We start from the raw sequence: 21,665 nt of genomic DNA, 5'->3' as shown, positions 1-21,665 counted from the left end.
AGTTTTTTTTTTAAAAAAGCCATCACATTTCCTATACATTTTAAAGCTATATATTTCCAAGAAACTGTCCAAATAACACCTATTTGCTCCTGTGTGGCCTCCTTTCTGATTTTTATTACATACTTAAGAGTCAACTTGGTACATCAAGTAAACTACTGCCCAGTCCCATAATTTACACCAAATCAGGAAAAATATGGATTACTCTACCCGACAGCAAATATCTTTCAACCTTTACTCTGTGAAATGTGGATCTATTTAAGTTAATTTGAATATTTTATGTTCCCATTAATTGAAGTAAATTGTTTAATTCCAAGGAGAGGGGGAAGGAATGGGATATAGCCAATGTAGGCATTGTAAATGAGATAGCTTCCTGTTGGTCCAAATTATGGACTACATGGCTACAATGACTGTGGCTCAGTGAGGCAAAAAAAACTACAAATTTGCTGACAACAGTAGTGGGTTATACTCAAAGGAGATGAGTCAGCATAAAGGAGGGAGATTGAAAACATGCCTGAATGACATTGCTCTCAATGTCACCAAAGCCAAGGAATTGATTGTAGACTTTAATAAGAAAAAAACCAGAAGTGTACACAATCCAGTGTTCATTGGGAAATTAGAGATGGAGAGGGTGAGCAAATTTAAATTCCTGGGAGTCACTATCTCGGAGGACCTTTCCTGGACTAAACACACGAATGTCATCATGAAGTAAGCCTCTAATTTCTAAGGAGTTTGCAGAGGTGTGGCAGACTTCTTCAGATGTCTAGTGGAAAGTGTGCTGACCGGCTGCATTGCAGCCTGGTATGCCTCTGAGCAGAAAGCCCTGGAAAAGGTAGCGGGCACAGCCCAGTACATCACAGGCAAAATCATCCCTACCATCAAGAACATTTACATGGAACACCGCCATCAGAGGGTAACAATAATCATCAAGGAGTCACATCACCCAGGACATGCTCTGTTCTCACTGCGGCCATCAGGAAAGAGGTATAGGTCCCACAAGACGCATACCACTAAGTTCAAGTCAATTGCTCCCCCTCCACTATCCGATTCATAAACAACAGACTCAATCAGAGACTCATTTAATGACTCCTACTTTGCACATTATTTACTGCTGAATATTTATTTACATTTCTGTCTTTTGTATACACATCATTTCTTGAGTACAGTTTCTGCACTACAGATAAGGAGAAATTCTGCCTGGCCCACAGGAAAAAGAATCTCAGGGATGTATGTGATGCCATGTATGTACTCTGACAATAAATCTTCAGTTTGAACTTTGTACAATGAATTCAGCTGAAAGATCACCACAAATTAATTACGAACTCGCATACATCTTAAAACCAACAACCAGAAGTCAATCCAACATGCCAGTGGGTCTTGAAATAATATTAATATTAGCCTTGCAGCAGGTCCTGGGAGGTGAAAAGGAGAGATTGGATGAATGAAGCCATTAATGAATGAATTAAGCTCCACTTAAAGGCAAGGAATGAAAAAGCTGAATTGGTTCATTCTGTGCTAAATCAGTTTCATAAATGCAAGTGACCAAACTGAAGCACAGCTCATGGCTCAAGAAAATATGCAGTCATGATGAGCTGAAAATATTATAATGGATTTGTGACTATCTAATCTATTGGCTATTTTCAACATGCAAAATAAAAATTCTCTCAATTTCATATACATTCTTCTTCACAAGACGCAATTCTGCAATATAAAGTCCTATATTAATTCCTCATCCACCCACTGTCCTTCACTCCATTCCATTTACTATCACGGCACTCTTGCCAGGCTTCAATGGTGATGAAGAGATCCTGTGTGATTCCCTCATATTATGCTTTGAAGACTTTGTAGAATATAATTTCATTATTCTCCCACTTGTCCAGCTGCCTTATCTTCAGTTTCAGGGTTTTTCATTCACTTTTCATCAGGACTGAGCAAGACTTAAGCCTGATGAAGTCTTTGACCTGAAACATCAGCTGACCCACTAAGTATTAACATTTTCTGTTTTTATTTCAGATTTGCAGCACCTGCAGTGTTTATTTTTATTTCAAGACTTGAACCTCCTCCCTTAACTCCACGTACATGTCCAAACTCTGTATCACACGAGAAGAAAAATCATTGCCTTACCATAATTGTGCTTAAATATTGAGTTTGCAAATAATAATCTTCATGACAAATCACAGATCAAAAGAGGCCAACAATACTGATAAGATGTTTCTTAACTTGTCTGCCTGATCAATCAGCTATAGATCATCTATTATAAATTCTGAACAATCATTACACAATAACACACACAACAATAAACAAGGCCTACCTACATGCACAATGATTGCTCTTCAAACTCTGAACTGCAAATTTCTAATACCTACTTCCAAATGTCTGGTCTTTTGTCCAGATGAAGGTTATATCATCTCACTATAACCCGTCTATTTTGGAGCACTTAAACGGCTCTCTTAATTTAGGATTAGCACAAGGAATCCATGTCTAAGTGAGTAAAGACCTGTGCTCACTCACAGATATAGCTTCACCTTGAAGACAGAGCAAAATGGAAATGAATAGGCCAAGAAATTGGGGATAGTGTGAATGTAGGCACAAAATTAGAAGAGATCAATTTTAGGTCTACCAATCAATAGCTCTATTTGCACAAGTTAAATATTCCAAAACAGGCAGCCAAGATAAAGCTTACTGTCAATTACTTCAGTACAACTTGAGACAAAAATGCTTTTATAGATCCACTTCCCTAAATAAAAGTTGTAAAGGCATTGAATAATTGCAAAAATTTTTTAAAATGTTTACCACTTCTTAGAGCATTGTTTGCTGTAAAAGCTTTGATATACACTAGTCTCATAAAACAACCTTCAATCCATGTTTAAACCCCACTTTCTTCCCAAGACAGCATTCCACTATTTCTTAAAAACATCACGATCTAACTAAACCATTGTCATTTGTAATACCATGCAACTGGTGCTAATACTTGTCCTGGACTTACTCTCTCTATAAAACTGCAAACAAGTGGAGTTAAAGCAGTAAATTACAAACTTATACAAATGTTGATTTACAATTTAACTATTAAAAGGAACTAAAATTGATTATTAGTGGCTGCCCCATTTCCTCGATGCCTACATTAATCACACTACTCTTCCTTCTTCAATGCACAGCCAAGTTCCAGAGAACATGTACAGTACTTTCAAAGGATTCCTTTAAATCAGTGGTTCCCAACCTTTTTTATGCCCCGCACCTCTAAAAAATTTTAATATGTTCTTGCAACCCTTAAAGTAATAACTTATTTAATAATAAAGGTGAAGGTGACCAAAACAAATTTGTATAATCAATTTTTAATATATCAACAAAAATGAATCATATGGAAAAGAAAAAATATTACAAATTAAAAGTTATATAAACCCTACAAAAAAATTAAATTTTCATCCATGCATGAAATTTCTTTTAAAAAAAAATGTTCAAATGTTCATAAGCCAATTTAAATTTAATGACTCTTTTGTTCCTGTTTATTGTTGAAGAGTTTTTCAAAATGTGGCACTTTATTGCTGATACCAATCCGCACGTCTGCCTGTGCACCCAAACGATTTCCAGATTTTGTCTTGATTGACAAAAGGGCACGAAATCCAGACTCGCATAAGTATGTCGTCGTGAATGGGATGAGCAGAGTTAGTGCTTTTTCACAAAGCCTTGGAAACGTGTCCATTGCCGAATACCAATATTGTTCCAAAGTTTTGCTTTCAAACTGCATTTCAAGAACACGATTTGTGCGCAGCGCAATAAGATCTTCCTTCAGCTCTTCATCATCCGACATACTATCCAAATTGAAGGAGTTGGGATTTATTTAAAAAAAACTGAAATGTTATCTCGCATCCCCTGGAATGCTAGCTCGCACCCCTGGTTGGGAAACCCTGCTTTAAATGATAAAGCTCATTTTCCTTTCTGGAGTTCAACCAAAGATCCACTTTCAATAAGGTTCCCCCAATGAAGTCATCTTTGGGCTAAGAGCCAGATCCCATATGCAAACTATCGGGCTCAAGCCCTACAGCCCACCATTGGTCTTAAAGTTACAACAAAGCCAGTTGACAAAAATACAATGCTAGAAAAACAACAGGTCACAAAGCGTGCTTTATATAGCAAAGATACATAACCAACATTTCGGTCCTGGGTCCTTAATTATACATGAACAAACTGTAGGCAGGCCCATGAATAAATTGGTGGGGGGAGGGGAAGGGGAGGAGCACAGGCCCGCAGGCAAATAGGTAAAGAGAAGTAGGATAGCTCTGTGAATGGAGAGGGAATGGGCTAGAGAACTGGAGGAAAGGTGACAGAGGGATTGGGAAGAGAAGGAGACCCTGGAGTGGTCTAGCAGAAACTGGAGAAGTCTCTGTTAATACCATCCAGTTGGAGAGTCGCCAGATAGAATATTAGGTGTTGTTCTTATTATTTATGGGTAGTCCTGGTTTGGCAGTGAATAAGGCCTTGGACAGACATGTTGGTGTAAGATTGGGGCGCAGAATTGAAATAGTTGGTCATTGAGAGATCTCCATCATTGATGTGAACATAGTAAAGGTGCTCAGCAAAATGATCTCTCAGCTTTTGCTTAACATGCCTTCAAAGGTGAATAATTCGATCTTTCAGTCTGTCCAGTGTGGAGAAGGCCACAACGGAAGCTTTAGATGCAGTAGATGACTCCAGTAGATTTACAAGTGAGCGTTGCTTCACTTGGAAGGACTGTTTGGGGCCCCAAATCGTGGTGAGGGAGAAGGTATGGACGCAAGTGTGCCACTTCCTGTGGTCACAGGGGAAGATGCCAAGGTGGCAATTAGTGGGAAGGGATGAATGGACAAGGGAGTCATGGAGGGAGTGGTCCTCATGGAAGGAGAATGGAAGAGAGGGGAAGATGTGTATGAATCATGTTGTAGGTGACAGAAATTGCGGAGGATATGTTGGATATGGAGACTGGTGGCATGGTAGGCAAGGACAAGGAGAATCCTATTTCTGTTGCGTCTAGAGGCACCTGCACGGGAAATAGAGGAGATGCGGTAAGGGCTGAGTTGATACCAGTAGAGGAGAAGCCAAGTTTATTGAAGGAGGAGGATATATTGGATGACCTCAAACTCAAAAGTTTATTTACAGCCAGTTTAATGCTAAGCCTTGATAAGTTACCACCATTTCCAGTTGAACAGAAAACTAAAATAATTCTTTCAGTGCATCACCCTAAACTCCCTACACATTCACAGATACTTTGGCTAATCCTGGGCACATCTTCAGGCTGAACAAAAATGCCCAATTGTCCCTCTTTCTTTAATAAAGGCACAAAGAGGTGTTGGTGATGTGGATGGAAGGGAATGGGCAAGGAAAGGCAAGATAGTTATGGTATAATGAGATAAATTCACTGAGGCAAAAGCTGGTTAAAAAAAGCAATGGCTCGACTGAGGAAGTTCTGTTTGTGGAACTCTTATCTTAGAAGTAGGCAGTGCAGGGTTGGTCTACTATCAGATTGGAGGCTGTGGAAGGGAGATCTCTTGATGTGATGACATTGCTAATGGTCTGGGAGACAAATGGGCTGGTGTTCACTGGTGTGGTCATGGTCCAGGGGCAGATGAGAGGTATATGAGAGCTGTTGTTTAACTTCTATTAGGTAGAAATCAATGTGACAGGCCACAACAGTACCACTCTTATCTGTGGGCTTGATGACAAGGCTGGGATTACACCAAATTGAGTGGAAGGGAGCAGGGTTGGAGTGGGTGAGGAAAGTGGTTGAGATAAGGCAATCAATGTCACATCAGCAAACTTCAATGAAAACAAGGGAATCAAGGGGAAAAGGCAGGATGCGGACAAAGATGGCCAATCAACCAAACCAAACTGGATTCACACAGTTAAGAGCCACAAGGTCAAGCAAATTTTGATGAAAGGCTGCTGGAACTTGGGTTTACTTTTAAAAAATGTAATTGTTTTTAAAAACTCAGACTAGCACACAAATGCAATAAAAATAAAGGGTTATAGATATGAGATAGATAAGGTTTTGATTGTTAAGCAGGTTTATGCAGGTCAACACATCTTGTCGACACTGGGCAAGGGACATAATTTAATTTTTGTCCAATTTATTTTATAACCCAATACTTTCCCAAATTCCTCCAGACTTTAAGTATAATTTATGTAATGGACCTATTAGTTCTGTCAAGAAGATCAAAACATAGTCAGCAAATAAATTAATTTTATATTCCTCTTGGTTAACTTTAAATCCTTTAATATTAGGAATAGACTACAAACACCAGAGGATATCTATACTAGATGATGGGAAGAAAGTTTGGGGAGATGTCAGCGTTAAGTTTTTATCTGCACAGAGCATAGAGGGTGCCTGGAATTCATTGCCAGGGGTGGTGGTGGAGGTTGATACAATTAAAAGACTCTTAGACATGTTCTCTAATCCAGGTAACATCCTGGTAAATCTCCTCTGCACCCATTGCACCCTCTCATAGCTTCCACATCCTTCCTGTAATGAGGTGGCCAGAAGTGAACACAATATTCCAAATGTGGTCTAAACATAGTTGTGTAGAGCTGTACTAGACTTTTTAAGCCAAAATATTAAGGAATATAGACAAAAAATAAGATATTTGGTCACAAATCAACTGTAATCTTATTTAACAAAGGTCAGCAACAAGAAGTACCCTCCTTTCCAATTGTCCAACAATAAATTGGAAGGTACCATTGTTCTTCACAAAGAACAGATGTACATCACCTGCTGCTTAAGGGGCAACGCACTCTAGTCTGCCACCAACAACCACTATTCCAAGTATAAACATGTTGGGAAAAAACTCTGTTCATAGCATAAAAAGATTGAGCTTTTGCTTAACATGCCTTCAAGCTGGCACCAAGTTTTGTTTGCACATACAAAATTGAACAGACGTCCCATCTGCATACTTACAATCTGAAGTGCATTCTCCAGTTGTTGCTGCAGTCTCTGAGCTGTTAGCTTCTTGCAGTTTTTGCTCATTTTTGGCATCTGCTTGTACCTTCCGCACTAAAGCTGCAAGTGGATGGTCTGGATCCATTACTTTCAGAGGCTAGAACAAAATTAGATCTTTCACTAAGCCTGAAACACCAGATAACCAGTAGGTGCTAAAGCTACACCCATTTAATTTAAAAGCTATTATAGAGAAATTGGCTATTTTGCAGAACAAACTCAAGTCCAAGCCTTAATTGTGTGATACGATATTCAACTAGCATTATACTTTAAAATCATCCTTCATTACCTCATCTAAATTTTAGTCATTTTGTGCTGAAAGAATTCAAACTGTAAAATAAGATTTCAGTGGACTGACTCACCCTCGTCAGTTCTTCCAATCTGGAGTTACTTTTAGAAGCAAAAAGACTCGGGTGGAGGTAACAACCGTCATTGTCAACGTCGTCATCATCATCTTCCCCTGACTCTGTAACAGATCCTGTTGAAATCATAATTGGATTTAAGGAAACAGAACTTCCCAAGCCACAAAACAGTTATTTTATCCATAGACAATTTTTAAAGAACAAGGTGGCAGCCACATAATAGTTTAATGATCCACATTAGCAAATCTTACAGCTTCTCACATGAGCAATGAAGAACCTACTACTGTGCACCGTAGAACCCCATGACATTATTGCTCAACTCCACTTATTTCTTTTAGCGCTTGATAAATGTCGAACAAGGGAACAAGAGTAAGCTGTTCAACTCCTTTAGGCCCCTTCTCTATTTAATGAGGTCATGACATCAGCACTTCAGCTCCAAGGACCCAGTTCAGCTACACAATCATTTATTTATACAGCACAGAAATAGGATCTTCAGCCCAACCCATCCAGGCCAGCTAAATTATTTAATTGAGCTAATTCCATTTGCCTGCATTTCGCTCATATTCCTTTCCCATCCATGTACATGTCCAAGTATCTTTTAGATGCTGCAATTGTACTCACCCTTACCACTTCCTCTGGCAGTTTGATTCAAATACCAACCACCCTCCGAAAAACTTGCCGCTTGGATCCCCTTTAAGTAGACCAGCTTTCTTTACTGGAGTCATTAGCCCCATCCTGAGGGCCGCAGGACATTTAAAGGGAAGAGGGTAAGGACTAAAATCATAAAATCTTTTTTTTTTTTTAAATGTAGTCAGTAGGATGGAAGTATGGAAGAAACCAACTAAACTTGACTGATTCATATGGAAGGGGACTCACAAATATTGAGCAGTCCTTAGGGAGCTATAGCTAAAAAAAATGGTCAAGAATGGCTGGTCCAAACTCTTCATCTCTTGGGGGTTAAAAAAAAAGACCATTCACCTGATCTATGCTCCTTGAAATGTTTATATACCAAAACAAGATCATCGCTCATACTCTGAAGTTGCAAGGAGAAAAGTCCCAGTCAATTCGGCCTCTCCTTATAACTCAAGCCCTCCAGAACCAGTGAATCTTTTCTGCACCATTTCTACCTTTGATACCATTCTTATAGCCAGGCAACTAAAAATGGACAGAGTACTCCAAGCATGGTCAGACTCCTCCAGTAACAATAGTACTTACAGATCAATAACAATATCTCCTCCTCAGAAGCGCACCACAAGGATGCGTGCTCAGCCCACTGCTCTACTGCCATGACTAAGCACAATTCAAATGCCATCTGTAAATTTATTGATGAGAACACAGCTGTCAGCAGAATCATGGATGGAAATTAGGAAGTGGACAGAAATGAGATAGATCAGCTAGTTAAGTGGTTTCACAGCAACAACCTTGCACTCAATGTCAGCAAACTAAGGAATTAATCGTGGACTTCAGGAAGAAGAAGCCAGGAGAACACAAACCAGTCCTCACTAAGGGGCCAGCAATGGAAAGAAAAGAAACTTCAAATTTCTGGGTGTCAACATCTCTGAAGACCAATCCTGGGACAATCATGAAGAAGGCATACCAGCGCCTATATTTTGCTTGAAGAAATTTGCTATATCCTCAAAGACTTGCAAATTTTTACAGATGTACATTCTGATTGATTGTATCACTGTCTTGTATGGAGGAGCCAATTGCAGGACAGGAACAGACTACAGAGTATTGTAAATTTGGCCAATGCCACCACGGGCTTGTCATCACTCCATTAAGGACTCCATGAGGCAGTCCCTCAAGAAAGCAGTTTCTATCATTTAGGACCCTTACCACCCAAGCCATGCCATTTTTTCACTGCTATTATCAGGAAGGAGGTACAGGAGCCTGAAGAGACACACTCAACATTAAAAAAAATAGCTTATTCCCCTCTGCCATCAGATTTCTGAACTGACAATGAACCTATCAGTCCTATAGTAGTGGTTACTACAGTAGATGCTACTAAATAAAGGCAAACACACACAAAGGTAGTTAACTCAAGACTGGTTTATGACAGACATACACAGACCTTTTATTCCCTGCCTGTTAATGAGCTCATTAGTGAACAGCTGCTGGTCTTACAGGACCAGAAGGTTAAACCTATGAGCCATTAGCACCCCCGCGCCTTTAGGCAGGGGTTTCATCTGATCCACTCGCTGAACTTTGGTGCCCAGTACTGCTAGCCCACGATATGTCAGGTAAGTTTGTGAGCTGTGCACTGTGCGCCTGCTACGCTATCTCATTTATTCTGTATTTTTGCACTAATTATTTTACGGAATTGAAATTTCTAGTAATTTTATACATTGTTCTGCACAATGTTGCTGCCACAAAACAAATTTAATGACAGATGTTCATAACAATAAATCTGATTCCGATGATCCACTAATGTCTTGCACAATTGTTACATTACATCCTATCCAACATGACATTCCACATTCGTTTTGTTTAAGACTATCAGATCTGAAGTTATTATTTGAGCTAGCTAGTACCAATTTTTTGAGGGGAATGAGCTCATGTGATTCAGTTCCTGATTTATTTTCTGAACAGTCTGTTTTCTTGTCCAATACTCTTCACCAAGAAAAGGTCCAGTCCCAATTGCTGGTGCTGTAAAGGCATTGCGCTGTTACGTCAAACATATTATGTATCCTACATCTATGTATTCCAAGGAAAACATTTTACATAATCTCATAATCAAGTCCTCAAGAGCCTTTAACATTCTGATTAATGCAAGTAATTAGTTGAAACACCAGCACAAATCCTAAGAATGCAATAGGAGCATGCCATACAATCTGTTGAGCCTGCTCCATTATTAAAACAAGATCATGCATAATCTGATTTTGGCTGCAGCTCAACTTTCTTGCATATTTGCCATCACCAACAAATGCTGTAGCCCAAATTTCATTCTTTATCAGCTACTCAATTAACTATTTGTTCCTCTGCAGACATCCTGCAGTCTCCTTTCTACCTTCTTCGCCACCAATTTATGTATTTGACTACAACACACTCAGTCCTTAAATTCTACACCAAGGACTTGGATTAATTAATTTAATGGACACGGTTGTTGCTAGCAAGGCCATCATTAATTGCCTATCCCTATTTGCCCATGAAAGTGATAGTGTGTCTTCTTGAACTGATGCTGTTCTTCTGATCACCAGTGATGTTATGTAGGGATTTCCAGGATAGAGATTCAGACAGCAACAACAAAGGAATGGTGATCCATTTCCAAGCCAGGAAGTGTATGCTTAGATGAGATTCTGAAAGTGGTGAAGTCTCCCCACACTTGCTGCTCTCGTCCTTGGTGGTAAAGGGAGATGTTGTCATAGTAGATGAGTAATTGCAGTGCATTTGTACAGGTGGAAAACCTCAACCATTGTGAGCCCATAAATTAGAGAATTAATTTTCAGGCACCGTTCATGCATGTTGGTTTGCATTGAGAGTTGTTGGAGCTGCGTTCATTCAGGCAAGCGAAATGCATTTCACCACCGACCAGTTTTTTGTCTCATGGATAGTGGAAAAGCTTTGCAACATGAGTCACTCACTGCAGGATATTAAACTTCTAACCTGTTCTTGTTTTCTTTGGCTTGGCTTCGTGGACGAAGATTTATGGAGGGGTATGTCCACATCTGCTGCAGGCTCGTTGGTGACCGACAAGTCCGATGCGGGACAGGCAGGCACGGTTGCAGCGGTTGCAAGGGAAAATTGGTTGGTTGGGGTTGGGTGTTGGGTTTTTCCTCCTTTTGTCTTTTGTCAGTGAGGTGGGCTCTGCGGTCTTCTTCAAAGGAGGTTGCTGCCCGCCGAACTGTGAGGCGCCAAGATGCATGGTTGGAGGCGAGATCAACCCACTGGCGGTGGTCAATGTGGCAGGCACCAAGAGATTTCTTTAAGCAGTCCTTGTACCTCTTCTTTGGTGCACCTCTGTCTCGGTGGCCAGTGGAGAGCTCGCCATATAACACGATCTTGGGAAGGCGATGGTCCTCCATTCTGGAGACGTGACCCACCCAGTGCAGTTGGGTCTTCAGCTGCATGGATTCGATGCTTGCGGACTCTGCCAGCTCGAGTACTTCGATGTTGGTGATGAAGTCATTCCAACGAATGTTGAGGATGGAGCGGAGACAGTGCTGATGGAAGCGTTGAGGAGCCGTAGGTGATGCCGGTAGAGGACCCATGATTTGGAGCCGAAGAGCAGTGTGGGTATGACAACAGCTCTGTACACACTGATCTTTGTGTGTTTCTTCAGGTGGTTGTTTTTCCAGACTCTTGTGTAGTCTTCCAAAGGCGCTATTTGCCTTGGCGAGTCTGTTGTCTATCTCTTTGTCGATCCCTGCATCAGATGAAATGGAGCAACCGAGGTAGGTAAACTGGTTGACCGTTTTGAGTTCAGTGTGGCCGATGGAGATATGGGGGTGCTGGTGGTCATGGTGGGGAGCTGGCTGATGGAGGACCTCAGTATTCTTCAGACTGACTTCCAGGCCAAACATTTTGGCAGTTTCCGCAAAACAGGATGTCATGCACTGGAGAGCTGGCTCTGAATGGGCAACTAAAGCGGAATTGTCTGCAAAGAGTAGTTCACGGACAAGTTGCTCTTGTGTCTTGGTGTGAGCTTGCAGGCGCCTCAGATTGAAGAGACTGCCATCCGTGTGGTACCGGATGTAAACACCGTCTTCATTGTTGAGGTCTTTATTGGCTTGTTTCAGCATCATGCTGAAGATAGTAAAGAGGGTTGGTGCGAGGACACAGCCTTGCTTCACGCCATTGTCAATGGAGAAGGGTTCAGAGAGTTCATTGCTGTATCTGACCCGACCTTGTTGGTTTTCGTGCAGTTGGATAACCATATTGAGGAACTTGGGGGGGCATCCGAGGCGCTCTAGTATTTGCCAAAGCCCTTTCCTGCTCAAGGTGTCGAAGGCTTTGGTGAGGTCAACAAAGGTGATGTAGAGTCCTTTGTTTTGTTCTCTGCTCTTGGAGCTGTCTGACGGCAAAGACCATATCAGTAGTTCCTCTGTTTGCGCGAAAGCCACACTGTGATTCTGGGAGGACATTTTCGGCGACACTAGGTATTAGTCTATTAAGGAGAATCCTAGTGAAGATTTTACCTGCAATGGAGAGCAGCGTGATTCCCCTGTAGTTTGAGCAGTCTGATTTCTCACCTTTGTTTTTGTACTGGGTGATGATGATGGCATCACGAAGGTCCTGAGGCAGCTTTCCTTGGACCCAGCAGAGCATGAAAAACTCATGCAGTTTGGTATGCAGAGCTTTGTCTCCAGCCTTCCAGACCTCTGGGGGGATTCCATCCATACCTGCTGCTTTGCCACTTTTCAGTTGTTCAATTGCCTTATATGTCTCTTCCCGGGTAAGGACTTCATCCAGCTCTAGCCTCAAGGGTTGTTGAGGGAGCTGGAGCAGGGCGGATTCTTGGACTGAGCGGTTGGCACTGAAAAGGGATTGGAAGTGTTCTGACCATCGATTGAGGATGAAGATCTTGTCACTGAGGAGGACTGAGCTGCGCAGAGGGCTTTGGACTTGGGGTGAGGGGCCTTACACCGCCTTTAGTGTCTCATAAAAACCCCTAAAGTCGCCAATGTCGGCGCTAAGCTGGGTTCGTTTGGCGAGGCTAGTCCACCACTCATTTTGGATCTCCCGGAGTTTGCGCTGAAGGTGGCTGCATGCGAGACAGAAGGCTCGTTTTTTCTCTGGCCAGGAAGGCTTTGTAAGGTGAGCCTGGTGGGCAGATTGCTTCTTTGCCAGCGGCTCCTGGTTGTTTTCGTCAAACCAGTCCTGGAAGAGAAGCCCAGTACCTCTTCAGTGAATTGCAGTATGGCCGTTTTCAGCTGATCCCAGAGGGTTTCAGGAGACGTGTCCGTGAGGCAGTTTGCATCCTCGAGCTTTGCTTGGAAGTTTCCACTCGCTACGTCTGACTGCAAGTTTCCAACATTGAACCTCTTTCTGGGGGCTCCACTGTTCTTGAATTTTGGCTTGAAGTGAAGGTTGAGCTTGTAACCACAGTATTTATGACTAATTTCTAGACAATGGGAGATGCTAATTTGCTGTAACTTTTGTTGCTCAATTATTGCTTCCAACATCAGTCCATTCCTGATTGTTCAGGTATTGCTGCTTGCAGCCACAGACTGCTTCATTTGTTGTGGGATTGCGGATAAAAATGAAGGCAATGCATCTTAAATCCTAACAATAAAAGGTCACTGATGAAGAATCTGAAAATAAGTGAACACAAGGCCTGCAGTGGAATGAATGATTAACAATTACAGATAAAGTCTAAGCAATGTTGCCCTGGCAAAATGCAAACAAGGAAAAAAACCAATTGATGACAGTGTAAATGCTATGGGCAGTTACCTGCAAAATTTTCCACATTGGAAATACTTGAGGCTTTCCATTATCTCAGCTTATATATTACACCCAATGCTATGAGTTCTTATTTCATTCAGTAATCTTTTGTTATAACTTATCAAATGCCTTGCATTATATATGCCTGTTCTTCTCATTTTTAATGAAATCTAATAAATGTGTTAAAATTATATTCCTTTCATAAAAACCAAGTTGCTTGCACAGGGTATTCAGATTTTCTAAACATCCCACTATTATTTCATTAATAATAGAATCCAACATTTTCTTAATTACAGATTTTAGACTAACTGTGTCTACAGTTCCTTACTTTTATATCCTTCCCTTCTTGAAAAGGGGCATCATGCTTGTGGTTTTTTAATTCACTGGGCTCTTTCCAGAATTTGCAATGATCACCACCAATAGATCCACTATCTGTTCAGCCATTACTTTTAAGATCCCACAATACAGGCCATCAGGTCCATGGTTTAAGTTAGTTTTTGGTCCCATTAGTCTGCTTGGTATTTATTCTGCATTCATAATGACTGTTTAAAATTCCTCTCTGGTGCTGCCAGATTTTCTCCCATAATTGTCATGCTGTTAGTGTCTTCAACCATGGCAACAGATGGAATACATTTGTTCAAACTCTCTGACATTTCCTCATTTCCATTTTTAAGTGCCCAGTTACATTCTCTAAAGCATATACTTTAGCCGTTCCTTGTGAAACCACCGAAACCAAGTTCAATTTGGGAACATACCAAATGCACTTTCCCTCCACCTAATCAGGTCTAAATTTTTACTTCTATTCCACGAGTTTAAATTTTAGAAAGCTATTTCTGAGGATCAGTAAATTTAAGTGTGTGTGTGTGTGTGCCATTCTCACTCCACACTTCCTGCAGCGCTCAATCTACAGTGGTGACCCCAGCAGGTCCAAACAGCAGTTGGACCCCAAGATAACAGACCAAGCAGCTCTCCACACCGCACAGCCAGCCAAAATCTTTCATCCCCAAGGACTTGCACACCTGCAAAGGGGAGCGCACTGGGCATCCCTCCAACGACCGTACGAGGGTCAGTACAGAGTCGTCAGGCCCAAAAAGTTGGACATTGGGCAAAGAGGAAACAACACTCGACCACCTGAAACCAGCCCACATAGACATCAGCAAGCCAATCAACTCAGCCCCCGCAGTGCAGAGGTAGGCTGCCCAAAGCGACAGCGAACACTCTGATCGCTGAATCTGGGGAGTGTCATGTAGCGGCCCGTGAACCAAGTTGCTACCTGGCTCACAAAATGGCCAACGAACACAGCGATCACAAGGGCCCCACAGGGACCAACGGCCATCATTCTGCGTGACCTCCCACACAGCAGGGAACAGCAGACAACGGTGGGAATGCCGCCAAGTTGGAGGTCAGTGCTGCGATGACGTCACTCCTGTCATCAGAAGCAGGGATTGAATATGAATAGAGCTGGCGGTACCAATAATCAGTCTTCGACCTTTGTGCGTGTGCGTGTATCACTTTTTTCATTTATTAGGTAATGTTAGAACATTAAAAACTTAGAAAGGCCAAAGCCAAATATAACATGGTGCCACCAAGGCCCGCTCTCACGAGAGGTTGGCCACCTCTGCCATAGGCTCTATTTTCTGTTGATCGACCCCTCCTTTCAACTGCAAAAGTTTAATAAACCCCTCACCCTCACCAGTGTTATTGGCCCCCTGGCATTTATCAACCCCTTGGATTGTCCCATTGATACCAGGGTCGATATTGACCACTTTGGAGACTCCTGCTCTAAACTAATTCCCCCTTCATAACCCATTCCAGGAGTAGAGGGCTTTAGAGAGATAAGTAGACTGGGCTAGTACACTTTATTGGATAGAAAAATAAAGAGATAATCACAGTAAAATGTACATAATTAGCAAGGTATATGCAGAAATTACATTTTTCTGAGCTGAGATATCTAGAACCAGGGGTTACAGTCTCAAAACAAAAGGCTGACTATTTAGATTTGAAATGGGGAACCAATCCTTCCTCCAGAAGCTACCGCATCTTTGGAATTCCCTAACCAAGAATCTCTGGAGGTTCAGGTACTCAAACCATTCAAGATAGAGATTGAAAGATTTTTAAATATTGTTAATCAAAAAATATGGAGTTAGAGCAAGAATGTGAAGATATCGGCCACAATCTTATTGAATAACAGAAATGGCTACTTCTATTTCCTGTTTCTTCAGGTTTTGCATTATATTCCAAAATTGTCTGTCCCCTCCTGTTTTCTGTTTGTGTCCTTCCCTTATGTAAAATTATCAGTAAATATTAACAATAACTGAATAGCCATGTAAAGGACAAGAGATATTCAGTGAAGACCCCTCTGGCACACTAGTTACATCCTGGCAGTCCTATACTCAATTTTATCTGTTTTTCTACTCTCTATCCTTCAACCATTAGACAACATTTACAATCACAATTTTTAAAAATTATTTTGCTGTTATGTTGACCTTCAGAAAACACTTTCTAAACATTGCAAGCCTGTTTTATAACTTTTCTACTTCAGCTTGATAACATCCTCAAAGAAATTTCAATAAGCAAGTTTAGGCTATCCTTCAGAAATCCTTGCTATCCATGTCTATTATGCCACATCTTTCTAAATATGCTCAAATATTACCTCTCATTCTTTTATCAGCAAGAAAAAAAAACTCAGACTGTTTTTCTTCAATGATTAAAATAAAAGGCATAATATTCAAATTTGTTGATACAATTCCTATTGTAAAATAATTTTAAAAATAATGCCAAATATCCCATCTCAGTTTGCAGAGGCAGACAGGTTCAATTTGGTGATTAGCTTCCAGCCTCATTTGGATATCTAATTCACAAATATAAATATAAATAGCAACATTTTACAACTTCACAATACTTAAAATTTATCAAATCACAGGATCTAAAGAGAATTTGTAATGGAAGTGAAAATGGATCAGAAATAACTTAGCTTACTTCTTTTCTCCTCTACTTTTTTTTCTGTTTGAGCGATATATTTTCCTTCTTTCATTGTCTTGAGAATGTGCTTGTAGTATGGATTCAGGTAGTGATCAAATCGCAGAAAGTCAAATTGAGAATTCCGAGCTTGTTTAGCTTTAAGCATGATTTCAAATGGTGTTCCCTGCTTACAGACAAATTTTGCTGTGCGTTCAATGATGGCATGCATTTTGGATGTTGCAGGCTGGGGAGAGAATGAGAAGATAAAGTTGTGGAGACCTCACAACAACTTGCATCATAGAAAAACAACCTAAAACTATTTTTGTTGAATTTGATATTCCATCCACACCAGAATAGAATACCAACAATAATGTTGTATGCAGTTGTATTCAATCCAGCACATTACAATCAATACATGGGGATACAAAATATTGGCCCATTAACTGAAATATTTGCTGATTTGCAGCTGGCAAATTTGCAATGAGTGTATTTGCCAAGACCACAATTTATCAATTATATGAAAGTATCACAAACATTCTCATTTTCAAGCCAATTTTCAACTGAGTGTACAGTCCATTTGTTGTTCTACATTTTTCCAATACTCCCTCCATGTACTCTAATTCATTTAAAAACAAAACCAAAGGTTGATAACATCCTATCACAAGTAAACATAGCAAAAAAAAACCCACTGGAGGAGATCAACAGGACAAGCAGTATCAGTGAGTGAAGAAGAATGGTCAAAGTTTCACGCATGAACCCTTCCTTGATAAAAATTGGTTTTGGAGGATTCTGACAAAATGTCAACTCCCCCTGAAGCTGCTCAACTCACTTATTTCATAGAATCATCGAAAATAGCTGCAGGAGTACGCCATTCAGCTCTTTGAGTTTACTCCACCATTCAATATGATCGTAAAACATTGAACAGCATAGGACGGGAATAGGCCTTTCAGACCAAGTCTGTGAAGGATATGATGTCCAAATCAAACTAAAGCTCTGCTGCTCGCACTTGACAGATATCCCTTCATCTCCTTCATATTCAGAACCCTGTTAAACACCACTGTTTCATCTGCTTCAATCACTATTCATGGCTGCCATTCCAAGCACCATTCTCTGAATAAAATATTTACTATACACATCTCCCTCAAACTTCCTCCTCCTCAGCTTAAACACATGTCCACTAGTGTGTGATGCTTTTACCTTTTGGAAAAGATTCTGACAGTTAACACTATTATAAACCTCCATATGGTCTTTCCTCAGCCTGATAAACTCCAGAGAAAACGAGCTAAGATTGTTCAATCTCTCCCTGTAACTCATACCCTCGAAATTGGCAACATCTTGGTAAACCTCTTCAACATCTTTTCCAAAGCCTCCAAATCGTTTCTGCAATGGGGTGATCAGAACTGTATACAATCTTCCAAGGGCAGCCTAATCAAAGCTTTGAATAGTTGCAACATGACCATTTTACTTTTATACTCAACCTTCATCACATCAAGTGGATTGTGGAGGATCACAAGTCCTCTCTGTCTGAAACCCAGTCAGCAGTCGCATCACCTGCCAATCAAGATTGGACACTGTCCACCCATTAGTGCACACCTGACCAGTGCCCCCTTCAAATCATTGACTTATTACGTGGGCATGACTCCCCAGCTTATTGCACTTTAAAAGCCTACCACGTGCAGATCATCCTCTTTGCTCCTTGGTCCTGACTATGGATGTCGCTCTATGCCAGGTTGCGAACTGTGGATATCGCTAGAGGAGTTGTTGGTAAGGTGTGCACTACACTTAGAGTGGGAACATAGCATTGTGTGCGAATACTTAGCATGGAGCTGTATCCCATTGGAACAAGGAACCAGGAGAGTGCATTGAACTCCCTGATTTGTGTGTGTGTGTGTGTGTGTGTGTGTGTGTGTGTGTGTGTGTGTGTGTGTGTGTGTGTGAGATCACATGTGAATGCTTGCACTGTTTCAGTACCATGTCTTGTTTTGTGTCTTCCCTGTTATGATTTCCTTGTGTTCAATAAAGATCATCCTTTGATTGTATAGCCCATGTTTCTGGACCCATTATTTGTGAATGCACTGAATCTGATTTGATCACACAAAATACCTTCTTGTGTGGCCACTCTCAATGGAACTGGACCCTAGATCCCTCTGCATATCAATGCTTTTAAGAGACTGACTATTAACTGCATATATTCCCCTCGTATATGACCTCTCAAAGTGCAACTCACAGATGTCCTAATTAAACTCCATCTGCCTCTTCTATTTCATGTCTTAATTGAGCAATATCCTGTTATATTCTTTGATAGCTCTCTACACTCACCACAACTCCGCCAATCTTTGTACCATCTACAAAGACGCCTACTTTTTCATCCAAGTCATTTATATATAATTTCAAAAACAGGGGTTCCAACAGTGATCTCTACAGAATATTAATGGTCAACAACTTCCCAAGCAACAGCTTTTCACTGCCACCCGCCCAGCCATCCCTCCTCCCCTCATTGCTGCTGTCTCCTCCCTCCTTTCTCCACCTATCATCTCCTGCCTGCCACTTCATCCTTCCCCTTCCCCCACTCTTTTGTTCGGATGCCTGTCAGCATTTTCTCATACTTTGATGAAGGGCTCAAGCTCAAAACATCAGTTATGTAACTTTACCTTTGCTTCATAAGACACTGTTTGACCTGCTGAGCTTTTCCAGCATTTTGTGTTTTTAAATCCTCTCTGAATGCTGCCTTGACACACTCTATGATTAGCAATGCTACACCACCTCTTTTACTTCAATCTCTCTCCCATCCAAAATAACAAAATCTAGGAATATTGAGCTGCCAGTCCTAACACCCTCATAGGCAAATGACCCTAATGGCTAGAACAAGTATCCAAGTAATTCCAAGTATCGATCTAAGCCCCAAGTTCATCTGCCTCACCCACAACACTCCTTGCATTGAAATAAACACAATTTAGCTCCTCAGTCTTACTGTGCCATTCAGCTGTACCTTCCAGTCTGTCACAAGATTACACAATAAAGGAACAGAAGTAGGCCATTCAGCCCATCAAGTCTGCTCCACAACTCCACCCTGAGCTAAACTGTTCTCATATCTAGTTCCAAATTCTGGACTTTTCCCAATATCTCTCAATACCCTGACTAATTAAATACCTATCAATCTCCTCCTTAAATTCTCCCAAAGTTCAGGTCTCCACAGCTGTATGTGGCAAAGAATTCCACAAATCCACGTTCCTCTGGCTAAAGAAATTTTTCCTCATCTCTGTTTTAAATGGGTACCTTCTAATTCTAAGACTATGCCCCCTTGTCGTGAATTCACCCACCAAGGGAAACATCTTATTCACATCTACTCTGTCCAATCCTTTCAGCATTCAAAATATTTCTATGAGATCCCCTCTCATTCTTCTATATTCCAATTAATACAGTCCAAGAGCCGCTAAACGTCCCTTATGTGTTAGCCCTTGCATTCCAGGAATCATCCTGGTAAATCTTCTCCATATTCTCTTCATAATCATTACATCCCTTCAAAGATAAAGGGCCTAAAACTGCAGACAGTATTCCAAATGAGGTCTCACTCGTACCCCATAGAGCCTCATCAACACCTCTTTACTCTTATTCATGATTCCACTTGAAATGAATGCCAACATAGCATTCGCTTTCTTTACTGCCGATACAATCAGGTGTTTAATTTTTAGGTTATCCTGTACGAGGGCTCCCAAGTCCATTTGCATTTCCGAACTTTGAATTTTCTCCCTATCCAAATAATAATCTGCCTGGTTATTTCCTCTTCCAAAATGTATAACCGTACACTTCCCAACATTGTATCTCATTTGCCATTTCTTTGCCCATTTTCCTAAGCTGTCATAGTCTCTCTGCAACCTTTTGGTTTCTTTAACACTTTCTACATCACCATCTATCTTGGAATTATCTGCAAACTTCGCCACAAAACCATTCAATCCATCATCTAAATTTTCAATATACACTCTAAAAAGAAGCGGCCCCAACACTGACCCCTGCGGAACACCACTAGTAACAACGAGAACAGGATCCCTTTATTCCCACCCTTTGCTTCCTGCCTATCAGCCAATGCTCCACCCAATCTAATACTTTCCTGTAATTCCATGTGCTCTCATTTTATTAAAGCAACCTCTTATGTGGCACCTTATCAAAGGCCTTTTGAAAATCCAAATACACAACATCCTTGTCAATCCTACTTGAGATTTCCTCAAAAAATTCCAGTAGGTTGGTCAGGCAGGATCTTCCCTTCATTAAACCATGCTGACTTGGACTGATCATGCCATTCGCCTCGAGGTATTTCATCACCTCATCCTTGAGAATCAATTCCAATAACTTTCCAACTACCAAGGTCAGACTAATAGGCATATAATTTCATTTTTTCTGCCTCCCTCCTTTCTTAAACAGCAGAACGACATTTGCGAACCCTGCCAGAGTCTACTGACTTCTGGAAAATCATTTCCAATGCCTCCACCATCTCCAAAGCCACCTCCTTCAGAAGCTGTGAGTGCACCTCATCCAATCCAGGAGACTTATCTACCTTTAGTCCATTTAGTTTACTAAGCACCATCTCTCTAGTAATCTTGATTGTACTTTATTCTATTCCCTGGGACCTATGGCTATCAGTTATAGTGCTACTGTCTTCCTCAGTGAAGACTGATGCAAAAGGGTTTTAGTTAAAATCCCACGACCGCAGGTCTGCGCCCAAGATGGTGGCGCCTATTAATTGGCAGCAGCCACGAGGGGCTGCAGACTCTGGGGAGTGGAGAATTGGAGCTGGGCACCAGAGGACAGGATGATCACACACCATATGAGAGGGAAAAGAGGAGGAGATGACCCGTGGGAATGGTGACCACAGCAGCAAACTAGCGAGGGGGCTCTGCGGCTAAGAAACCAGTGCACATGACGGGCTACTAGCTAATTGAGGCTAGGAACCTGTGGAGGCTATGGGCTGCTGGAGATTGCCGTTGGGAGACTCACACTGGGCT

At 41.2% G+C, this 21,665-nt stretch overlaps 1 protein-coding gene across 5 annotated transcripts in view; it reads right to left on the bottom strand.

Moving 5' to 3' along the window:
- The window catches only part of sfswap (splicing factor SWAP), a 165,559-nt gene that overhangs the window by 131,102 nt on the left and 12,792 nt on the right, over positions 1-21,665 (bottom strand). For all 5 annotated transcript variants that reach the window (XM_069932489.1, XM_069932490.1, XM_069932491.1 and 2 more), the window contains 3 exons: positions 16,684-16,909; positions 7,324-7,439; positions 6,923-7,061 (listed from right to left, as the gene is read on the bottom strand). In XM_069932489.1, coding sequence (XP_069788590.1) covers positions 6,923-7,061; positions 7,324-7,439; positions 16,684-16,909 — 481 coding nt within the window. The remainder of the gene's footprint in view (positions 1-6,922; positions 7,062-7,323; positions 7,440-16,683; positions 16,910-21,665) is intronic.

This window comes from Narcine bancroftii, chromosome 4, assembly GCF_036971445.1.
Source record: "Narcine bancroftii isolate sNarBan1 chromosome 4, sNarBan1.hap1, whole genome shotgun sequence".
NCBI classification, from domain to species: domain Eukaryota; kingdom Metazoa; phylum Chordata; class Chondrichthyes; order Torpediniformes; family Narcinidae; genus Narcine; species Narcine bancroftii.
Note: the sequence above shows the minus strand (reverse complement) of the source record. Positions and strands in the feature narration are given on the sequence as shown.